This window comes from Scatophagus argus, chromosome 17, assembly GCF_020382885.2.
Source record: "Scatophagus argus isolate fScaArg1 chromosome 17, fScaArg1.pri, whole genome shotgun sequence".
Taxonomy (NCBI): Eukaryota; Metazoa; Chordata; class Actinopteri; family Scatophagidae; genus Scatophagus; species Scatophagus argus.
This window is the reverse complement of record NC_058509.1, coordinates 11,823,359-11,845,825: the sequence shown is the minus strand read 5'-3', so window position 1 is coordinate 11,845,825 and position 22,467 is coordinate 11,823,359. Positions and strand designations below refer to the sequence as shown.

At 41.3% G+C, this 22,467-nt stretch overlaps 1 protein-coding gene across 3 annotated transcripts in view; it reads right to left on the bottom strand.

The window, feature by feature from the left end:
• gabbr2 (gamma-aminobutyric acid (GABA) B receptor, 2) overlaps positions 1–20,861 on the bottom strand; it is a 166,975-nt gene extending 146,114 nt beyond the window's left edge. For 2 of the 3 annotated variants that reach the window (XM_046417962.1, XM_046417963.1), the window contains exon 1: positions 13,607–14,246. In XM_046417962.1, coding sequence (XP_046273918.1) covers positions 13,607–13,921 — 315 coding nt within the window. In that variant the 5' untranslated portion in view covers positions 13,922–14,246. Of the gene's footprint in view, positions 1–13,606; positions 14,247–19,163; positions 19,225–20,775 lie in introns of those variants that run through there. The other variant, XM_046417964.1, reaches the window with a different exon arrangement.
• Positions 20,862–22,467: the final 1,606 nt, after the last annotated feature.

Below are 22,467 nucleotides of genomic sequence, written 5' to 3'. Positions count from 1 at the left end.
GAGTAATGTCCTCCATCCATCCAGATGGCCCTTGGAATTATCTGCTTTACGTGGGATAATGAAATTTCACTCACTATCCAACTGCTTTCTATTGAATTAACGTGATAGGCATCGTTCCTTTTCACAGCTTGGGGTGTCATCAGTCCAACCAGTGCTGCCCATTCATTGGGCACATCAATCATGGACAACCGAGGCAATAAAAGCAAAACGAAAGCCCAATAACCATCACAGTACGAAAAGAAGAGATGATACATGACAGGGATGTTCTTGCTATACTGTAAAACCAGGGCTTTCCCCCTAAATACAGGCTGCCATTTTAAAGACAAATTGCCCATCACTCCCTTTCTCTGCAAGGGCTCAATATACTGTATGCATTTCTATGGTGCTTTAATTGTTTTATCTATCTAGTTTAGTGTGTTAAAGTGGCTTAGTATCGCTGGTGACATTCATTCCACAGACAGTCTTTTACTGTGGAATTTCAAACATAATGAAAGGGTTTAATAAAAGACAGCTTACAGAAGTGGTGGCAGCCAGTGTCTTTTGGCACCAATGGTGAAAACTCCAGGAGTGCATTCCTTAAGTATCCCATTGTGGCAATGAAGTATCACATTAAGGAAAAATCAAGTGAAAATATAATTTAAATTTTATTTATTTTTTTAAGAAGTGGCAAAAGGGTGACATGAATTGTTTTTGGATGCATCCCAAAAAGGAAGAATAAAACAGGCATTCTGCCATCGCCCTGTTTTCAACCCTGAAATCAATACACAGAGGAACAGAGGAGCAGCTTTCTGGCAAAGACTGTCATCATGCATTTGGACGGAGGCAAGAAATCATCATGAAAGTAAGAGCATCTAATCATGTAAATAGTGTTATCCCAAGATAAGACCATCTGAGATGCGGATTATTAGATTATACTAAATATATCCCACTCAGACTCCGTTCAACATGTCAATTAAGATCCAAGATTCCCAGATTTCACATTTGAAGAATTCTTTGGAAATCAATGCTCAGTGGTTGTTAATGGGTTTTGATGTGCAAAAGTCAGAGAAAACTTTCAAAATGTCATGTTTCATATAGTTAGTCTTGTTGTGATGATCAAAGTCTCTGGAGAAGAAGACCGAAAAGCCTGGACCACGAGTCAAAACAAGTTTATGTCCCAGAGTGACATCTGTCATCCAAGTCCCCAAACTACAGCTCACACATAAACTATCAATGCACCAGTGACTCTGAAGTTAGATCTTTTTTTTCAATCCAGATTTGCCAACACTATCCGAAACTCCTTTCAAAAATGTTTTAAGTTACTATTAATTTTATTTAATAGTAGAGGAGAAGACTTTCTCTAGGTTGAGTGTTTCATGATTGCACTCATGTTCTTGAATTACCTAACACAGAATGCCTCATTCACTGTGCATTGTGGGCCACTGTGGATGTCTTGAGATTATAATTTATTTGTGACACATCAAAAAAGTGACTGCAAATATTAGTTTGGCATGCTGCAAGTTTTATGAAAAGGCCCCAAGAGCCAAAGCCGACAGTGCCTTAATGACATGCCTACAGACTTAACGTGACAGTATCACCAGTGGTGTGAGATAGGAGCATACAGGAAAGATGGAGAAGACAGAGAAAATGGTGCTCCAACACCAAAATTTGTGTTCAAATGACAGTTGTCTCTTGTTGTGCTTAAACCAACAACTGTACAGCTTTTTTTTTTCTTTTCTTTAGCTCAGCCATGCAGACTTGATCAATAGTACATCTGAAAAATTTGTCATGAGCCATTAATACATCAGTAGCTTTCAGATACACCACTTTTACCGACTGCTCTACTGCAACAGTTTCTTGTCTCGTCATCAGATCAACTAGCTTTCGTTTGCTGGTCATCTGGCATCATAGCGACTTTTAGCAATTGCCCATGAGAGATAATGGTCCTCCAGAGAGAACAGCCCCTGTGTATGTGTACTGAATGTACATGTCTGCTGAAGTATATGTCTGTGTGTTTGTATGTCTGCATGCAAGACATGGACTGTCAAGAAGAAGACAGCAGGCCCACTCCTAAGTGGATGCTCTTCTACCCATAAAGAAGGCAATAAAAGGCTCCCGCCCTACAGCATCAGTTCATTAGTCAGACAGGCAGCCTCAGGTTCTTCCAATCAGGACCCCACCTCATCTATCAGCCGCAGTCTGATGCAGGCTCGGTAGCTCTAACTACTCTTTACAGCCACAATTCCTGCTCTATAGCCTATAACATGGTTTGTTTAGAGACGTATTAACCCAAGAGAAATGACTTCATTACTACATGTAGAGCAACTGAGAGCAACATTTATGGCTTAGCTACTTCTCTGTGTGATGGATTGAGTGAAAGTGTGTGGGTATTTGTGTGTGTGTGTGTGTTCGTGTGCATGTATTTAGGGCTGCGTGGATTGGGGTTTGTTGGGAGTTGGGACAGCTCAAAACAAGATGCAACCTGGTTGCTAAAGTGTTTTTTTTTTCACTGACAAATCACGATTCCACTGATACGACACAAGAAAGCATAATTTCTTTTGCCAAGCAGTTATCCAACTACCTGTCTATGAAAACACACACACACACACATAAATATATATATAAGATTAGGACTGAGCCACAGCAGATAGAGCTTTGTTGCAAATGATCTCTTATCATCATTGCACAGCCTTTTGTGATCGCATGTGGCATGATTACCTGCTTTAGTTGGGCATGACAGATGTGTATAACACTGCTACCATGGTTGGACACTTAGGGAGTGTGGCAGAGTTTCTGGTACATCTGGGATGCTACTGTCTGTTGTTATCGCTCCTGTCACACAATGGGCTCACCAACTGCTTTCTGCTAACAGCCCCCAGCAATCATGGATAGGGAAGTGGTAACCACTAGGAGCAGGCAGCAAATGGACAAAGGTCTGATGTGTATCAGAGGCTGCTGGAGCAGAGAGCTGCAGTGTGCCACATGGACGCATGCTGGGGCCCACTACCAGCAACAAATCACAACAGTTACACTTTCAGACAATCGTTGTACATACAGTCAGTGTGTAGCCAGTTAAAGCAGGAAAATACTGGAAGACACACAGAGGATTATAGTGTTTGACGACCGCAAAATCTAAATGTCACACACACCGGAAGAGGAAAAGCAAAACCCAAGCTGACAGTTTGTTTCCTCACAGCTGCATGGGCTCAAAAAGCATGAGATATTGCTCAAGGAAGCTTTAATATATTAAACCAAACAGTCTATTTCTGTAAAATAATAACTGTGAAGGGTGTGCTTCCGACAGGTGCTGCATGATGGTCCTTATCGGTGTGATCAAAACTGCCTAACCGCTCCTTCAGCTGAGCATCTCTATCTGGAGGACAGAGGAACAGCACTGAAACTGACATGTTCTTATATGGCAAAAAAAAGCACACCTACACGTAAGACAAAAGGCAGAGACTGTGACTGTGGAACTGTGTGTGAGTTTGTACAAGGAAATATGAGGTTGGAATTGATGCAAAAGTCTTTTAGTTTTTATAAACACATTTCAGCTTTCAGGTTCAAAAGTGAGAAAGCCATTCATTCCGAGGTCCACCACTGTGTGTACTGCCAGACCATTTCACCTTGCTGGACAGTGGCTTTACTGAGGCTGATGGTGAAATTTCATGCAAAATTTTGTGCATGACTGAATTTTTTATTTGTGTCAGATATATCCACAGCAGTAGTGCATGGCAGTGGATATCTACTGTAAATAAGCTAGCTACATTTTAAGACCATTGCAGCACAGAAAAAGATTTTGAAATATATACTATTAGTCACAATCTGTTTTCCTGTTATTATAGCAAAGAAAGCTGTGCAGTCTGTACACTGGATGCAATTGGTAATTTGACAAAAAAAAGGGACAAATTATGAAAACATCACCTTTTCCAAAGCCAGCTTTTGTAGAACAGCACTGCTGCTCCCTGGTGCCTTCTGTTGACCAGTCACAACCGGTACACCTACATTGTTTATAGGTGGGTCTTTGTGTGTGTGTGTGTGTGTGTGTGTGTGTGTGTGTGTGTGTGTGTGTGTGTGTGTGTGGGTGGGTGGGAGGGAAAGACTGCTAGAAAAAAATGTGCAGATGTAGATGTAGTGTATGTCATGTCAAGACAGACAAAGCAAGAAAGGCCATAATTCTTCGGTGACACCTGCCTGACTCCACACACACATCTCCCAGCTGCGGCCATGACAACCATCATGTCCTCTGGGAACATGTGTTAAGTGCCACTGACCCCTGGGAACAGGAGGCTTACATGACAGAATCATACGCATTGCACGCTGGCAGAACCATTCAAATGCATACACACGGACACAGTCACAGAGTCAAGCACAGACTGTTTGTGTGGACATAAGCAAACACTAGCATAAAGTCACTTTCTCTAGAAGAGAGCACACTCCTGCACACTCCATGTACGTGTGCCCATATGCATACACAGACAAACACACGCAAACATCCTTTCCCAAGAAACAGACAATGGCTGGCTTCCCTTTTTTTTCTCTTTTCTGTTTTTTTGTCTTGTTCAAAAGAATTACATGAGCTTTAATGTAATTACAGGACTGACAAGGACAGACTCTCTCTGCTTATTGCTCTGTGCTGGGCCCCCTTGAGAGCGACAGACAGTCCAATCTCTAATGACAACGGCACACCCTTTCCACGATAATCCTTTCATTTCTGTCCACTCACGGGAAAGGGACAGGGGAGGCAGAGAGGTGAATGTTGTGTCTGTGAGGGTGTGTGTGTGTGTGTGAGTGGGTGGAGGAGTGATGAGCAATGAAAGGAGTGGTCATTGATGGAGTGAGTGGGGGAATGTAAAATTTTAGGGATTATGGTATAATAATAGCTGACAAAGTTGATACTGAGCAGAAAACACGTCAAAGGACATCTGGTGCAGCAGGATATCTGCTTTGTCTAAAGGTGAAAGGTCACACAGCATTAGAAGAGGGTCAATATTTGAAACCCATCTCACACATGCACATACTCTGCTGTTTCTTCTGTCTGTATCTCTCATTCTCTCACACACATATACGCAGCACATTAATGACGGAAATTCTCCAGACTTGCAACAGCGGGGCACCTCTCTTGGGGTTGCAAACCACAAGCGCACAAACACATATTCTCCTGGATGTTGTCCACAGAAAACTGAGTTCAGTAAAAAGACTTAAAACATCATGAATATCATTCTGAAACTTTTTACTGAATAAAACAAAAACACTGAAATCTCAATGCTCACACCACATTTGGGAGTTAGAAAGAGTGACTTTTCAGTAGTTTGCAGTGAAACAAGCTATCGAAGCAGATAAACATTCACTGTGTTAATTGTCTGTGCAAATGGCTTGGCTGAGGATCAATGGCAGCTTTATAGATGCACCAGCAGTAGCAGCCAGACGGACAGACTTAGTGTTGCACTCAACATGGCAGCAGCCATCTTGTCAGTCTTTTCAGAAGGACTGAATGAAGATGGGAGAATTTCATCCTCATCCCAGCTCTGGTATGTCACGACTTAACAGTGGCATTTTCAGTGTTTTTACCTCCAGTTCCATTCTACATCTTCCCCTTAAGGTGCCCATTTTCTGCCTCCCCAACCTCTTCATCCATCCTCCCACCCTGTTTCTGTCTCGTGGGTGATTTCCCAGTGGGTGTGAGCCCCTCAGCACCACAGGGAATCAGAGAATAACTGTTTATTTAATGCTAATGGAAGCCAGATGCCTGGTTCACCACCTTTTGGAGTCATATTGTGATTCTCGATGGCAGCATAGTCTTAGAGAAAAGAGAGAAAAAGATGAGGAGGAGGCATGCCAACAGATGTCTCATCATAGCATCTGCTGGGAAAACACAATAGGACAGCACAAAGAAAGGAAGATTAAAATATGACAATGACAAATTCATTTGAAACCTAATTGATAATCACAAACTGAATTCATTAAATCTTTTACTGCATGACCGTGTCGCCTGCGTGTAATTAAGACACAAAGAATTCAGGGCAAACATATGTGGAGTTTTAGATACTGTATTCATCTTTTCAGGGGAGGCAAAATGCTAGAATGTATTTAAGTATGGTGGAAAACTATAGTTAGCGCTTTGTTTTTGTAGCAGCAGTTGCACACTTTCCCAACCTCCCAGCACCCATGCACAAATGCACATTTTGACTGTTTTGCAAGCAACGAACAGGACTTGGTCAAGGTGATTTTGAAATCGAATTCAAAATTCAGAAAATGCAAGATGGAGAAGGCCAAAAAGCAAGTTTGTTTTTAGCACACTTGAACTCACTAACTGAATTTTAGTGCTTGTAACTGGTGTTACGAGCACCAGTTGAGTAATTAACACTCTAGAAGATGTTGCCCAGTGGTCAGTGTGTGGTAATGTACCAGAGAAAAGGAGCAGTCAAACTTCTCTTATTTACTTGTCTTTTCAACCATTAGTACAAACCTCCAGCATAAAAGGAAAAAGCGGTCACATCTGTTGTTGTTATGGTTTTGATGGACAAGAGTTAGGCACAAAGGAAAACTACTGTTTATTTAACAACTTAACAGTCACTTCGCACAATCAAATTATGATGTAACATTATAGATCCAGATTAAATTTTATTGATCCCAGAGGCAACATTAATAAGCTACCCTGCAGGTAAACTATGTAAAGTACTTCAACCAGATTTATCAACTTCAACATTAAAATGAAGAACACACTAATGCATCAATAATTATAATCCAACAATATAATATACATTATTCTGAATCATGCCATCCTGCATAATGAGTACTGTTACTTTTGGTACTTTAAGTGTATTTGAAAACTTTTGTACTTTTACTCAAGTAAAAAAGGAAATGCATGACTTTTACTTGTAACAGAATAGTTATATACTGTGGCAGCTACTTTTACTTAAGTACAAGATCTGAGGTCTTCTTCCATCTCTAAAGGAGACAGATTTTATGTCATGTTACATTCTCTGTTATGCAGGTTTGAAATGAAGGCAGGATGGATGAAGGTGCTAATCTAGTATAAAAAGCAATCTGGTGATTCTTTCATCCATCCATTTTCTATATCGCTTATCCATCAGGGTCATGGGGGCTGGAGCCTATCCCAGCTGACCATGGGTAAGAAGTGGGGTTCACCCTGGACCGGTCGCCAATCAATCGCAGGGCTGACACACAAAGACAGACAATCACACACGCACACCTAGGGGTGATTTTTCCCTTTATGGGATTGAGTACTCAAAGAAAACCCATGCAGACACAGGGGGAACATACAAACTTCACACAGAAGGACCCAGACCGGGATTCGAACCTGGAACCCTCTTGCTGTGGCACCACCGTGCCATCCTGCTGGTGATTCTGTGACACCCATTTGGAACTGGAACTGAGAATTTGGAACATGGAACTGAGCGATGCTTCATATCTAACTGCTCAACTGACTACACTGTCCTGACCTCAGGCAGTGCTGCAGGGCTACCGATTGAAAACAGCCATGACCATATGTGGGAAAGCACGTGCCATGTGTGCGCATGTGTGAAGGAAGTAGACGGGTCTGTGTGTGCAGTGGTGTGAGTGCATGAAAACATACAGCCATGCATTTAATACACATATGTGTAGAAGCATACAGCCATGCCTTTAATATGCAGTATTATGTGTGTGCTTGCGTGTAACAGTATCCGTACTAAAGGCAGCTTCAGGGCACGAGAAGAGCCTCTTTTATGGGGAAAAGTTCACATTTATGGTCATCTTGCTGGAGCCCTCCAGGCCACTGACAGCCTGTCTCAGACAAAGGTCAGCAATTACTGCACAAATTTTGTAACTTCATTAAACGGTGACCCATGTTTCTCTAACTGTGTGTGAATCATTGGAAAAAGCATTAAAATTACATAAAAACATTTATGAACCTGTAAAATGATATCATTGACAAAACAACATGAGATCTTGGGAGCCCTTAACTGATCTAATGTGCATACCTCATTGCATGCAGTAATTGCTTTTTTTTTTTTTTTTTTTTTTTAAATAGCCATTAAATGTAGCCTCAGAGAAACAACATAAATGGCATTACATTATGATCCAATAAGAATTAAGAGGCTGGCCATTTCCTCTTCCTGCACAGAAGATGATATAATCCTATTTCGGGATCTCCATCTCATAGCCCTTCACATCACTCTCTCTCTCTCTCTCTCTCTCTCTCTCTCTCTCTCTCTCTCTCTCCGATTCTCCCCTGAGATCCTGTTCGTTCTATGAGAAGGGCTGCTGCACATTGATCCCCACTATCTGTGTCGGGTCAGTGGATACAGCCACACTCAGCACTTTCTGTATGCCTGGAGAGTACCCAGGCTGTCACAGGCTGCTTTTACCCTACTATCCCCGAATATTCGCCCTCTCCTAGGAACAGTGACAGGCAATCTTTGTTGACCCCTTCGGGTCACCGCCTCAGTGCTGTACAGTTGTCAGATATTTAGATAATATGTGGCGTACAATATGAGACCCTGACATATAAGATGTCCAAAGGCGCTGCTTCACTTGGCCCGTGTCAGATGGTTTTACACAAAAGCTCAAAGGTGAGTTACAGTGTGTGAATCAGTAAGTTCAGTAGAAGGCACTTTCCAAATAAATATATATATATATATATATATATATATATATATATATATACGTATATACGTGTATATATATACACGTATATACGTGTGTGTGTGTGTGTGTATATATATCTATATGTAGATATATATATATATATATATAGATATATATATGTAGATAGAAAGATAGATATAGATATATATAAATAAATACAACAAATTCACCTCAACACTTTAAAAAAAGAAAAAAAAAACAGCCCCGAAGCAGCTTACTTGGACTTAAGACCTATGCTTAGCAACATCCTGATCTCCATTATGGTAGTGCATTTCCACTGCAAACCTAACTTCTTCTGACAAAATGACAAAATGCCTTTTATACGCTCAGGGGGGTGTTCCTCCTCCTGTGAACAAGTGTACTGTGCAGCAGTCTCGGGCTTGCCAACATGTGCACAAAACTGACATGTTGCATCTAGTCCTCACAGGAGGGCAGGAGAAACAGTTCATATCTGTGTGCAGTATCTCTGAACATAGGTCACAGCCAATTTTGTCTCAGGAGGCCCATAATATTGCATGGATGGACAGTCATGTACTATAAATACCCATCTGCATACCATATCTGGTGCTGTGTACATGGGTAAGATCAGCATCTCCAACTGCAGACTCTATGTCATTGTGGTTGTATTGATTTGCCTTTAAAAATACATGTGTTCACTCTTCTCTGACTGCTAGAAACATGATAGCAAGGGGGCACATTCTCCAAAAACACATTAATTCATTTTAAGATTTCTTCCAAGAAGAGTGGACTGCTCTCTTTAAACTCATAACAAAAAGTAAAATTCCAAGAGTTGATATCAGATTTAGATAAGACTTTTCACCTCATCATCACAAATAAAATTTCTCATTCCATACCTGACAACAAAAGGTGTTGAATCACCATAGACGCATTTGTGGTGGAGCTGTCACTTTACATTTAAAACAGGTTTTAAATGTAATTCTTATCTAATTCCCAACTCAAGGTGTTTAAGTGGCCATGTCTGCTACACCAGCCTGGTTAAAGCAGTCAGACAATACACTGAATATTCTCATAATCCCCATCCCTTCCCTCCAAACCAAAATCCATACAAAAAGAGAGAAAGAAAGAAATGTCAGCAATCAAGTTGTAGGTAGCAATAACAAAGTCAGTCCAAGATTTATGATGCACCCATCTGTTGAGGCTCGAGGCCAGAAATTGCCCAAGTCCATTATAAGTTGAATCTTGGGAAATTTTCCAAGTAAGACAATAATGGGAACCAAAGGTCTTTAAATATATATTCACGGTTATGTTTTTCTTGAGTTAATTTCTCTAATGATATAAATTCTAATAACTGGTTCAGGAGCAGCTTAGTTGGCAGAGATTCATTTTTCTAAAAAAAGAATATATAAAATACATTTCTTAGCAAAGTACGCTGTAGTAACCAATACTCAGATTTTTTTAATAAGAGCCGCGAGGGTTTGATTTTAAGCTAATCTGAATTGAACACATGTTAGTCCTTATTTGTTAATTTGTTTTAAAAAAAAGTGACCACCCCAATGGGTGAAACTCAAATGGCATAATGAAAGATTTCTTCTTCCTGTTTCTCTTATCCTGTGACATGGCAGATCTGTTTCAGAAAAACATATGTGAATATCCCAAAACTGTGCCTGCGCCTTAGTTCCACCATATTCTCAGAAGACATCATACCACAGGATCTGACAATTACTGTGCCACACCAGCACTACTAGAAAACATTTATGACATGAAGACATATAAATCTGTTCATTTTCACTAGTATCCTCATACACATGTTTTCACGCAGTGGCATTTAATAACACCTGACATGACTGGACAATGAAATCAAAACTGCTCAAAATACATTGTTAGCTATTGTGCTAAAAAGTGATCTTTCCCCGAGTGGATGCTCTCATAGGCCTGTCACACATCCTATAAGCCAGGGAACTAGCATAGCTTAGTGGAGAACACTCTCACTGCCCAAAGTCTCCCTTCCATCCTCTTCCAGTGCTTCCTGTCCTCTCCAAAGCTTTGATCAGCTAAGCCTGCAGAGTTACAGTATCAGTCCTCGGTTACACTAAAACCCACACTCACACATCTAGAGCTGCAGTGGAGGCTGCAACTCCGGCTCCAGCACTAAGCCTCCCAGTTGATATAATCCATCCTGCTTCTCTTCTACCTGCAACACTCTGGTTTTCCAGCAAAGATGTATTTTCATTTGCAGCTGTCTCAGCCTGCCACAGTGCCTGTAACACTGAAACATCTTAGGAGTCTAGCTTTGGCCTGATCAAACCTGTTTCACGCCAGCTCGCATTAGATCTCATCTCCAGACATTCTACATCAGGACATCTGCTCTGCTTCTCCAATCCTCCAACAACGAGCAGCACAGTCTCGGCTCTCAGGCCGTTTACGGTGGGACAGCCCCCCAGTGCCTCAGCATCCCTATCATCAGCACCACCACCCAGCTCCACACCACCAGGGGATGGACTGGACCTGCCCATTTACCCATGGCTCCACCAACAGGGGATAAAGGGATAAAGAGCCTCTGCTCAGGGACTGATTACTTACATCTGCCAGGCTAAATCCCAGTGCCCACACATACACACACACGTGTACAAACACCATGCAGGCACACACTTGGCCTGCTGCGAGCTGCTACAAACGCACTGATGCATGCATTGTTTTCTGACATAAGCATGTGGTATGTGAGGAAGCTGTGCGAATATGTGTGTGTGTGTTGAGTGTTTAGGACTTTTATTCATGTGTAGGTAAAAGATTACAGGTCAATAAAGGCATACTGAACACATGTATAGTAAATTGTTTAAAGCACAGCCGTCACCCACTTCATATTATTATTCCTATAAACATGTCAGAGACTCCAAAAGCAATATAGTCAACACTACAGCAATAAACCTGTCCTGGGCAAAGGTCTGATCCACCCGTAAGTGTTGAGACACACTTTACACCACTTCATCTAATATGAACAAACAATAATAGTGTCTCATACCTGGAGATGTTATTGAAATCATGTTTCTCCTCTCAAGTCTGTTTCTTTATTACTCTCTGTAAATATATAATAACAATATTCTCTTGCAGTAACATATTGCCATTCGCACTTCGCATTGCTCTCTGTGGTCCCTTGTTGACTTTAACCAAACCAGGCTGTGACAGATGATTTTCAGTATCTTGTAAATACACCCTAAGTTGTTGGCAGGATCCTTTTTTCCTCTTACAGCTATTAAATCCAGAGCTAACAGGCTACAACTTGGCAATGTTCTTCATGAGCACAAATCATCCAATGCAGTAAGAAACACATAAGCTTTGCCACCAACAGAACAATAAAAAGTGACCAGTGTTATTTTGATTATAAATTACATATGGCAATCATCTGTAAGCAAAACCATAAATTTGTTACTGAGTGAAAAACACCCAAGGATTTTTTTTTTTTTTATTTTACAACAACACAATGAGAGCCTGAATTTTCAGTTGTTTACAAAATAAATGTCAAATACCATGGGACTGGCAGTGCCACAGTGTAAGAGAGTTTAGCCTTTGACCACAAAGTCATCAAATACCACTATCCTCATGAGTTCAAATTGATTGCCAGTATTAGAAAGCTGGCTTCACCATCAGACACTGCCACTGAGCGGATGTCAGGCTGGCCCACTGACCTCTTGCTTCCAGCTCATCTTTCTCTTACGGGGAATAGATGAGGGGGAAAATTCATAACTCTCATAAGAGCATATTAATCCCATGGTCTGAGCGCATGTCGTCTGTGAGGGCTTACCTCTGTCAACAGAGATGTGTATGCTTTTCACACAGACACACCTGTGCATATAGTCACAGTACAGTATACATAATAAGTGCTAGTCCAGGAAAACAAAAGAATTACTGCAATCTAATGGGGGGAAGTTCCCATGAGCTGCAAATTTAGATCAAGTTAAATTATGACCAGTACCATGGCAATGTCATCTTATGTAACAGATTTGTCATGTTGATGAATTAACTGATCTGTCAAACTATCAACATACTTGCATGTTGGCAGAAATGCCTGATGCAGCAGCTTTAAACTCCTCAACAGCACCGTATCCTTCGAAGTAAAATCACTACAGAGGCCACTTTAAAAACCGTTACCTTTTTCATGTAATTTAAGAGTCAACAAATTATGGAAAAATGTCTACACTGTAAAAGCAAGCAGAGATTTGGTGATGACTAAACTTAAAGAGGACTTTGGCTGGAGTGGTGTATAACTGCTGTTATTGTTATCAAATAAACAGATATCACATTTGGACGCTGTGAGATGCAGCTCCTTTCAAGGGTGCAGGGAGTCGGAGGAAATCGTACATCCAATTACCGCCATCTTCAGGCACGACGAGAAGCAACCCTTTAATCGTTGTGAGACACACTATTTCGCGACTAAAAATCGCTGCGGCGCAAAGTCGACTTAAGTGATGCACGCGTTCATAAAGCAAAGATAACAAAAAATCTGAATGCACCGTTTCTATCAACCTTCCTATTGGATGGCGGAGATGAATGACATCTGCATCATCAGACAGCCCTGTTAAGCTCATCCCAAGATTGCAGTAACCATTAAAACGTTCAGCATGTTCAGAGGAAGAGTGTGTGCCGTTTAAGTGCCCCGGTAATGCAGTGCCTTATGATGCCAGGTTACATTTAAACGCACTACCAACGGGAACATTGAGGGAGGTGAGAAATAGGCACCGACATCGTGTTGTCATTTAGGGGGAAAGAAAGTGACAGCAGTTGACTTTTGCGCAATGGAAACACGCTCACCGGCAACGAGGCTGCACATAAACCAAACATACCATAGTTTCCCCTTGCACGCAAGATGAGTGCAGCGTGCGGCGATGCGCGCGTCATACGCACGTGCACAAATACACACGCTCATGCACGCGCATACACACACACACACACACACACTCAAAACAACTGTTTAAAACGCGCTCTGGACAAGCAGCAGTTAAGGCTTTTATTATTATGTTACCTCGGTGTCATAGATTTTGGTGATGAGTGAGAACGAGTACTTCCTGGACTCCCGTATGTGCTGGATGGCCAGCTGGACCGCCGGTTCGATCCCCTGGCTGATGCTGCTCATCAGGGCCGATTCGTTCATGGGCATAAGAACCATGATGGGCAAGTTTTCCCCGTCCCTGGCGAACCAGCTGTTGTCCTGTCCGTGTTTGGTGCGGTCGTTACACACCTTGGCCAGGGCTGGGTGAAATAGCAAAACAGAGAGGAGCAGGCATCCCGTCGGGAGGAACATCTCCCAGCCGCCGCAATCCCTCCGGGCTGGAGCCATGCGACCGTGCAGGGTGACCAAATGAGATCCCACCGTACCCTCACTGTTTGGGCATTGCAAATTCGGGCTCGTCCGGGATGCTCAGACGCCCGCCCGTCAAAGAATTCGTTTTTCAAAACAGAGAAAACACGAAAGCCGCAGCAGCCCCTGCAGTGGGCAAACTGGCCGTATGGACTGTGACTGCAAACAGAGAAAAAATATTTCTACTCTTTAACAGTGCCTCTGTAAGAATATTCCAAGGGCGCAGAGATTGGCGTTGCAAAAGGAGAGCTATTGCCTGTCGGTGTCCGTCATCCAAACGATCAAAACAGCCCCTTGAATTCAACCCCTCGACACACTTTTCACCTTTAATGTAACCACTTATCTTAGAAGCACAAGAATGTCCTGAAGGATGCCCCGAAAACGAGAATACCCCTGTAAGTGTAGATAGCGATCAATCACTTCCTTTGACAGTTGCTGCGGATACAAAAATCACCTCCGAAGTAAATTCCCAGCCAAGAGATGGCAACTGTGGGCATCCCAGTCAAACGCAGTGCCGAATTTGACAAATTAAGAGACAACGAAACGATGCAGAAAACGGACTAAAACAAAACAGAGCTAATGGCGAAAGCTTGACCGCAGAGGTCCAAAGGGGAGATGTCGAGAGAGTCTGCTCTGAGAGCCTGCGGGACTGGGATGTTCATCTCCGATGGTGCGTCAGAGAAGCGCCGAAGCCGTTGCTGCTGCTGCTGCTCTCCGTGCGCGCAAGAGGGAGCACTGAATGTGGAGGAGGAGAGGAAACGAGGGAGGGGAGGAGGAGGAGGAGGAGAGGAATACAACAGCCTGGTGGAAAGGCTGCATAGGCTTTATGCAGGGCAGACTCATCAGCGGCTTGACAGCCAAGGGTGATTTAGTGGGCTTTTATGTTACAGAAAGCAGACGACGCTTCAGACGTGCGTGGAGCAGGCTAGTTAACATATATAGAGCTGTACAGACACATGCAGCTCTTGTTATATGGCGCGTCACACAACAGTCACATCAAACATCCTTCTTAGAGCTGTATTTTGGTCACTCATAATAAATGCTTATCCTAAGGGACGGTGAGATTGTTCCCACAGGCAGGTGGGCTTTGATCCCCTGTGTAGCCGTACCTACCGACGCGTCCTTGAGCATGGTGAGACATAACAGTATGTTGTGTGTCTCAGGCCAGGGATGGAAGAGAAAATTCCCATTCTAAGATAATTTTCTTTGATTTAGTAGTCTAATAAACAGTGCGACCTGGCAAAGCAGTTAAACAAAATGTGCCAGAACGCAGACTGTGAAGTTAAGTTCAGACATCGCATCCAAATCAAACATTGGAACTGAGAGAGGATGTTTACACATTTCTGTTATGGTTATCGGTTTAACTCTCTATGCTATGACATCCTAAAATGATTGGGAAGCGCTGGACTCTCATTCAGCAGATTTTCAGCACCACGGACAGCGAAGTGTCCATGCTGGGAAGCCTCTGTGCTGTCCATGGTGCTGTACCATGCAAGGCAGCGGCACTCTGCAGCAGCACGGCTCAACTTGTCCTCTGCTCCTATTGACATGTGTACTTTAGCCTATTACCTGTACTTCCCCTGGGCAAGGTACAACATTTTTATTCACGTCTCTGTGTGGAAGGATTAAATTCCCGTTTGGCCCTCAAGGTCCAAAAAACCGAGAATTATTGCAATAGTTTGCAACACAATTCATGGTACTGTTAAAGAGGCGTGGGAAGTGAACAGAATAGGTTGCCAGGGGGTAACTGTTCTCAACATGTGGGAAAATATGAAAGCCTTTCAAGTCATCAGCTGCATCTGTATTTCAAAACAAAGGCACATACAGTTTCACCTATGCAATTATACCTTATGCAAAATACTATCTGTATCAAGGGGGTTCTTTGAAAGGGGCCTGAATGAAAGCACAAAGAAGAATGTAATGTCCTTTTTTTCCCATTTCAGGATGAAGATGAATATGGCACAGCATCACTTGTTATGATGATTGTGTGGGTACATGTGTGAAATGTGGCTGCATCAATCACTACATGTTGCCCTTGGCATGGAGAAGGCAACAACTTTGCCTAAGTTGTGAGGTATTCAATTGATGAGGTGTTCATGTCCACACAGCTGATAGGATGCAGGTCTTCATTTTCAAAAGGTGATGATGATGACAACTGTGCGAATGTTCAACTCTATAAAAATACACCATCTGCAAGCATTTCCTTTTTTCCATATGAATGAACTCTGTAGGCTATATCAGAAAATGGGCATTATGAAATAACCTCCTCTGCAAAGCAAATACTCCTAATCACAAGATGATTTTCACCCCTCCTCTCACACAACCAATTTCCTCAATCTTCATTAGGGGTTTAAAGCATAAAGCCGTCATGGTTGATATGCTAGAGCTTGCTTCTTAAAACACAGGTCATTTATCACAGGGCCAAGCAGCTCCATGCACACAACACACAAAGGGATTGGGTATAGAATATCTTGATCATCGTCTCTCTTTCTTTCCACGCTGACCCACATCTTGATCTGTGAAGTCAGATATATATGGTTCCTTATTTATGTGACATGAATGAAGGAAGCACGCAAGCAAAGTTTGTCATGCGCAGAGAGAACAGAAGTACAGTAACCAAAATGTTGAAATAAACAAAGGAAAGTTAAGCAAATCAAAAACAAGCTCTACTTTCCATTTTCCTTTCAGCAGTCATCTGTCCTTTCTATTCAGACTGGTCCAGATGAAGAAGTGGGTCAAGTTGTCATCCCATCTGTTTGTTTCACATAAGACAACATCCCTCCTGCTCAAAATATTCCTCCAACACCCAGACAGCAGAGAATTAGAAATATGTCGCAGAGTACAAAGGATGTGGAGCCGAACACAGCAAACTCAGACAGCAAATGAAACTTTTTAAATGCAAGATGAATTATTATTCAACTGGCACTGAAATTGTTTCCTAATTAGTGCACACACTATGATTTATACAATAACAGCAACCATTTACCAGGTACAATCAATGATCATCTCTAAACAGACACAATTTGTTTTTGTTTCTCGAGCAGAAATGCTACGTGTCCAGCTGATGATTGTTCCAGATGCCCAAATGAAAACGTCCGTTTCATTTCAGATTATGAATCATTCATTAAGCTTTCAATCACGGCTCTGCAATCTGCCCGTCCTCGCTAAACGAGATGTCAAGCCAATATATCACCACTAATTGGAACATACTTGTGTGGTATGAAGGGCACACAGTGAAATAATTATGCAGATGTTGGTACTTGAGCAATCAGAGATGAAATTTTATATTATGGCCGTAGATTCAATCACCGTCCTCAGTGATGTAGCAACTTAGATGACAGCTTTCAGGTAGTGTGAATGTGTTTGTTTGACTACATCAAACTCCTTTGTCTTATGTACTGACGATCTTAATCAACCAGGAACAAACTAAAGAAACACCAAGTTTTGAGCAACTGTACTGCCAAACACTTGGCAATCCATGCTGTGAATCCAAATCACTCACACACACATACACACACACACACACACACACACACAGCTGGCTGACATGTCCCTGTTTAATAGAGATTAATGGGGTGGCCTGAGGACAGCCCTCACCAAATCTCTGACAATACGCCACAAGATGCTCTATGAATTTTAAATGCCACGTATCCAGCACAAGATGAATGAAAAATGATTTTTCTGATGCTCTCATATTTCATAGTTCAAATGGTTGAGCTCACTGATGGAATATCCAGGTACATCTTTCCTGACTGGTTTACAAAATGTGCATGTGATTGCACCGCCTGATGGATAATTAATTGAAGTAACGACACTTCATGGAAGCTCATTCGGGAACCATTTTCTTATCTAGAAAATGCATTTCCATTACATCGTGTGTGTAAAAAATGGATGATTTCATATTCCAAAGCTCTAACAAGATGTGTTGTGTTAAAGTCCTTAGACATTTCCCCTCCTCTTAGAAGCTTTGTGGAGCATGTAGGAACTTAAGTTTCACTCCTCTGAAACTATAAAGAAAAACCACACCACAGAAGACATGTTTGATTCTGCGTGGCTCTATGCAGGTGCTGCAGTTTCATGTCATGAGTTTCTCCTTCATATTTACTGGTGGATAGCGAACCATCTGTATTAATCATACACACGAGTCAGAAAAAAAATCTGTAGTACTTAGTTGAAAGCCTGTTATCTGTCATTGCAGCTTCTGTCATCTGTCAATGAGCTGTCATGTGTCTGTGCTCTCTTTCAACGGCTCAGTTGGTGTGACGCATCATCCGCCGCACAGGGAATTGTGGGTCACAATAGCAAGAAAAGCATGCTGGTTTGCTAACTGCAAAACATGACCGGATGTTGCAGGACATCCTCCTATTTCCGGAATGTACTGCACTGGGACGTAGTAAATCTTTTTTCTGGCATATTAAATAGTACAGTAGTATGGGTATTGGAAGGAAGGGATAGATTACTTTCATTTATCCTAGTGCAACACCTTGATCAGGGTTATCTCACACGACTGATCTCAAAAGTCTAACCCAAGGACATCGGACTCTATCTTGAAATGGCACAGACAAGTAACTCTACAGTACAGCAGGGAACATTTTATCATGCATGCCTGCAATGCTTCTTTCCCTTGTTCTCGACACGCTTGCCCTACCAGTTACAGTGGCAGCTATTTGAATAATTGGTTTCAGAATCTGGAGTCACAGTCCTGCAAATTCCATGCATACCAACAAGTTGAGGAGCAATCCTTCAACAGGACGTGTTCAATGCATGGCGGTGGAGAATGTATGTTTTATGAGCTTGCAAAACATGAAAACACTGCAGACAGTCAACTAGGAAATTTTCCCTCACGATAAGGGAGAGGGGTGACTCAGATTTGCCTTTGTCGGGGTGCTTGACACGGAAACTTTCTAATGAGAATTTTTTTAAGTTGTGAGAAGTTTGTGCAACTCATTTAGTGAGATATGCTGAGAGACACAGATCACGGGTACAACTGGGAAGAGGTCTGCTAGTCAAACTGTTCTGCAACATCTGTGGGATATTATGCTTCAGCCTTCATGCCTCTTTACCGGATGTTTTATTTGACTGCAATTGGAAGTCACAGCAATGCCTCAGATTGAGTTTTTTTAACAAATATATACAGTATATTAGGCAGCAGATTTTTAGACAACTGGCATGTCTAAATTCTTAACAACTAAGAGAACGCATTCACTGAAAAGGAACTCACCTTGAAATGCATAAGAAGACATATGGGCAGGATCCTCACATCTCCACCAATTCACCACTCACTGGTTATCAAAATAGAAAAACAGACACAAAACACAAATGGAGAAAACTGCAGGACAAAGGCGTCTACATCCTCAGGAGGATGTTGGGATGAAAACAAACCAGGCCAACAAGCGCAGAGTGTGAATAATGATGGCATACAATAATAAATGTATATTTTTGTCTAACAGTACAAACATTCCACCCACCTGTTTTTGTTTTTATTTTTGTTTTATTTCACTTTTGAGGAGGAGGGGAGGGTACATGTTAACCTGATTAAAAAGATAAGGCAGTGGGAGTTTGTTTTAAGACAGCGGTTGTTTTCAGTTGGCTGTTATACTGCCTAAGGTAGCTTGAGGTTAGAGTAATTAATGAACCAATAAAATAGAAAAAGGTGTGTGTTGACCCATCTTAAGAGTCTGAGAATAGTAGTTGAAAATGTAGCCTGGTCTGTACATGCCCACAAAGTCCTGAGTAGAGGTCTAATCAGGAGAGTTAAGTGACCACACCTGTGTGGACCATGATGTGTATGGCCTTGTTGACGTAAGACAATGCGGTTAACGATAAGGAAAGATTTTAGTCCAGAGGGTCAGCTCCTGTTGTTCATAATAATACGAAATTATTATATCAATCTTAGTTTAAATTTTGAGGACTAAACAATTGCTCCATAATAGTTTACTGAAATCACAATATGACCAAGTCCAGTATTCGCATCCTATTCAAAACATACCATTACCAAAGAAGCATTGCAGTGCTAAAGAGATGGCTCATATTTTTTCAAAAACAAAGAAATCATGCTTCTTTAGTACAGACCCCAGAAAAAATAACATCATCACTTTTACATTTTTTCAGTGAAATACAAAAAATACAAAAATGACCATTCCCACTAAAACCATGACTCATACCTAAATGGCAATGATATATAATAATGATATTTTATTTTTCATATCATTCAGCCCTAATTTGAATGATAATGAAAATTAAAATACAACAACATAAAAGCAGCAATGTGGTCATCACTGTCAACAGCCAAATAGATTTCCAAGTACAGTTTTGGGTTCAAAAATGATGGGATTTGCAGCAGAAGTCTAATAGTAAAGTTCATGTTTTCACGGCACTACTCATGATTCACCTGTACCAAACAAAGTAGGCCAAAGAGAAACAAAATTGCTTGAAAACTAAATTTTGCCACAGTAGCTTCTTAAAGCTTGCCAGAAATTAAATGTCTATTTTAAATGAGCGGACCTGCTGCTTTTAATGAGCATTTTAAATGAGTATCATCAACCGGTTACTCTGTGTCTAACCACCTTGATAAAATTAGTTTAACAAAAACAAATAGCTTGGCTAAAACTGAGGGGACGTTTGAAATAAAGTTTAGCTACTACAATTTACAGACCAACAGGTCAAATCAAACCCATGCAGCTAACGTTACAGTTAGAATAACTTGGGCCTCAACTTGCTGGTAAAGTTAGCTCCAATTTGTTTGTTGTTATTTATTGCGTAAACTGCCAAAGATGAACTTCAAAACAAACGTCACAACAAAAACTATGAATCGTTTGACAATACTTAAGTACCTTTCTTTCCAGGCGCCTCAAAGACTCTTCTATCCAACCGGGACGAAAATTGGTCCGTGGACTGCACAGTAAATAAATAAATAGCAACGCTCTCGTTCTCCCAAACAAAGATGGATGCCGACAGTGACGCGCCGTTCGCATTGTTGTGGACGCAGGCGATTCTCTAGCCTCACTATCTAACCTCAAAGGTGATAGCATAGGAGCTAATTATCTGCTAGCATACCACACTTCACAACAGCTCAAATACAAAATAAAAGACTCTGCAGAGAGAGAGGTTTACACTAATCATTATATCCTGCTGCTCTGACAAAAGTTGACAGGTACACCATCTTCATTCAGCTCTTTCCCATATTAATAATAGTTATTTTTTATATATGTTACCATTTTTATTTCTCACTTAAGGCTTTTGTTTGGTTGAAGGAAACTGAGATAGTCACAACTTGAGAAACACTTTTGCAGTTCTGTTGCAAATATATATTTTCCATTCAGGCCAGGTAAAAGAGGCTTTGAGGAATCTGTATGTCTTCAGCAGTAAGTGCCGTCTGACCTAAAGGGGAGTGTGTCTGATATTTTTCTTTTAAGAAAAACCAGTGTTTAGCTGTGTGATTTGAATGTGATTATCAATGCAAAAGTGTGCCAGGAAAAAACACAAAAAGCACAAACTGTGGATAGTTTGTTTGATGAACATCAACCATAACAAACAAATAAAACTGGGTAGTGGACTGACAGCATCGCAGCAGGTCGACTACTGTGTCAGAATGGACAGAAAATGCTCACAACACGTTTCTCATTTAAAGGATGTCCTCTGCTGTGCACCCTAGAGAGAGATAATCTTGAATGGGCATGCCACATTTGTCCTGGTCAGAAGGGGTTATCATAGCCTTTCTTATTCCATTCTGAAATTAAATCAAGAATATGAGAAGAGACTGTGTAAAGTAGGCCACTGCCTTCAAAAGAGCTTCAGCTGTGCCTGTGCTGTGGGAGGACGCTATTTTGATTACTGTCAAGTCTTAGTAATAGCAAGAACTATGTCTTACATAATCACACTTACAATGAATGTTTCCAACGTCATCGACAGCATAACTGCTCTATAGCAAGCCTGATCGTTTTAGCAGCAGGTCCACGTGCCTGTAAGTTGAAAATAGCAGGATTGAAACAGAGCACATGTTCAGGGGCAAATAAACATACACAGATAAGTAGATTTCTTTTTTGCTTGATATTTTTAATATGGTGTAATGCGCATTTTTAATTTGCAAGAATGTATATACTACATGCATGTGTGATCCACAAGCATTTGTTGGAGATGAAAGTATATCCTCTCAGAAGACACGAACTGGAATCCTTTTGATATGTGCATTTTAAAATTCCTCATATACCAGAAGGAGCTGCTGTGTCTGAATCATATTCAGCGTGTACTTGATCCCACCTACTATAACCATGTGTGAAAAATAGCAGGAAAAAAAACATTTTAAATGGGATTAATAATACATAGTGAAAGCCAACCACTGTCTGCCGTGATGTTATTGTTTTCCTGTGTAGATTAATCACTCTTGACATGCAGAATCGAAAGAGGGAAATGTGGAACCTATTAATTACATATCCACTTGAGAAATTTTCCTTGAAAACATTTTCAGATTTACGACGATGACATTTTGTAATCTTGGATCTATGCAGTTCAGACACGCTTTGAGG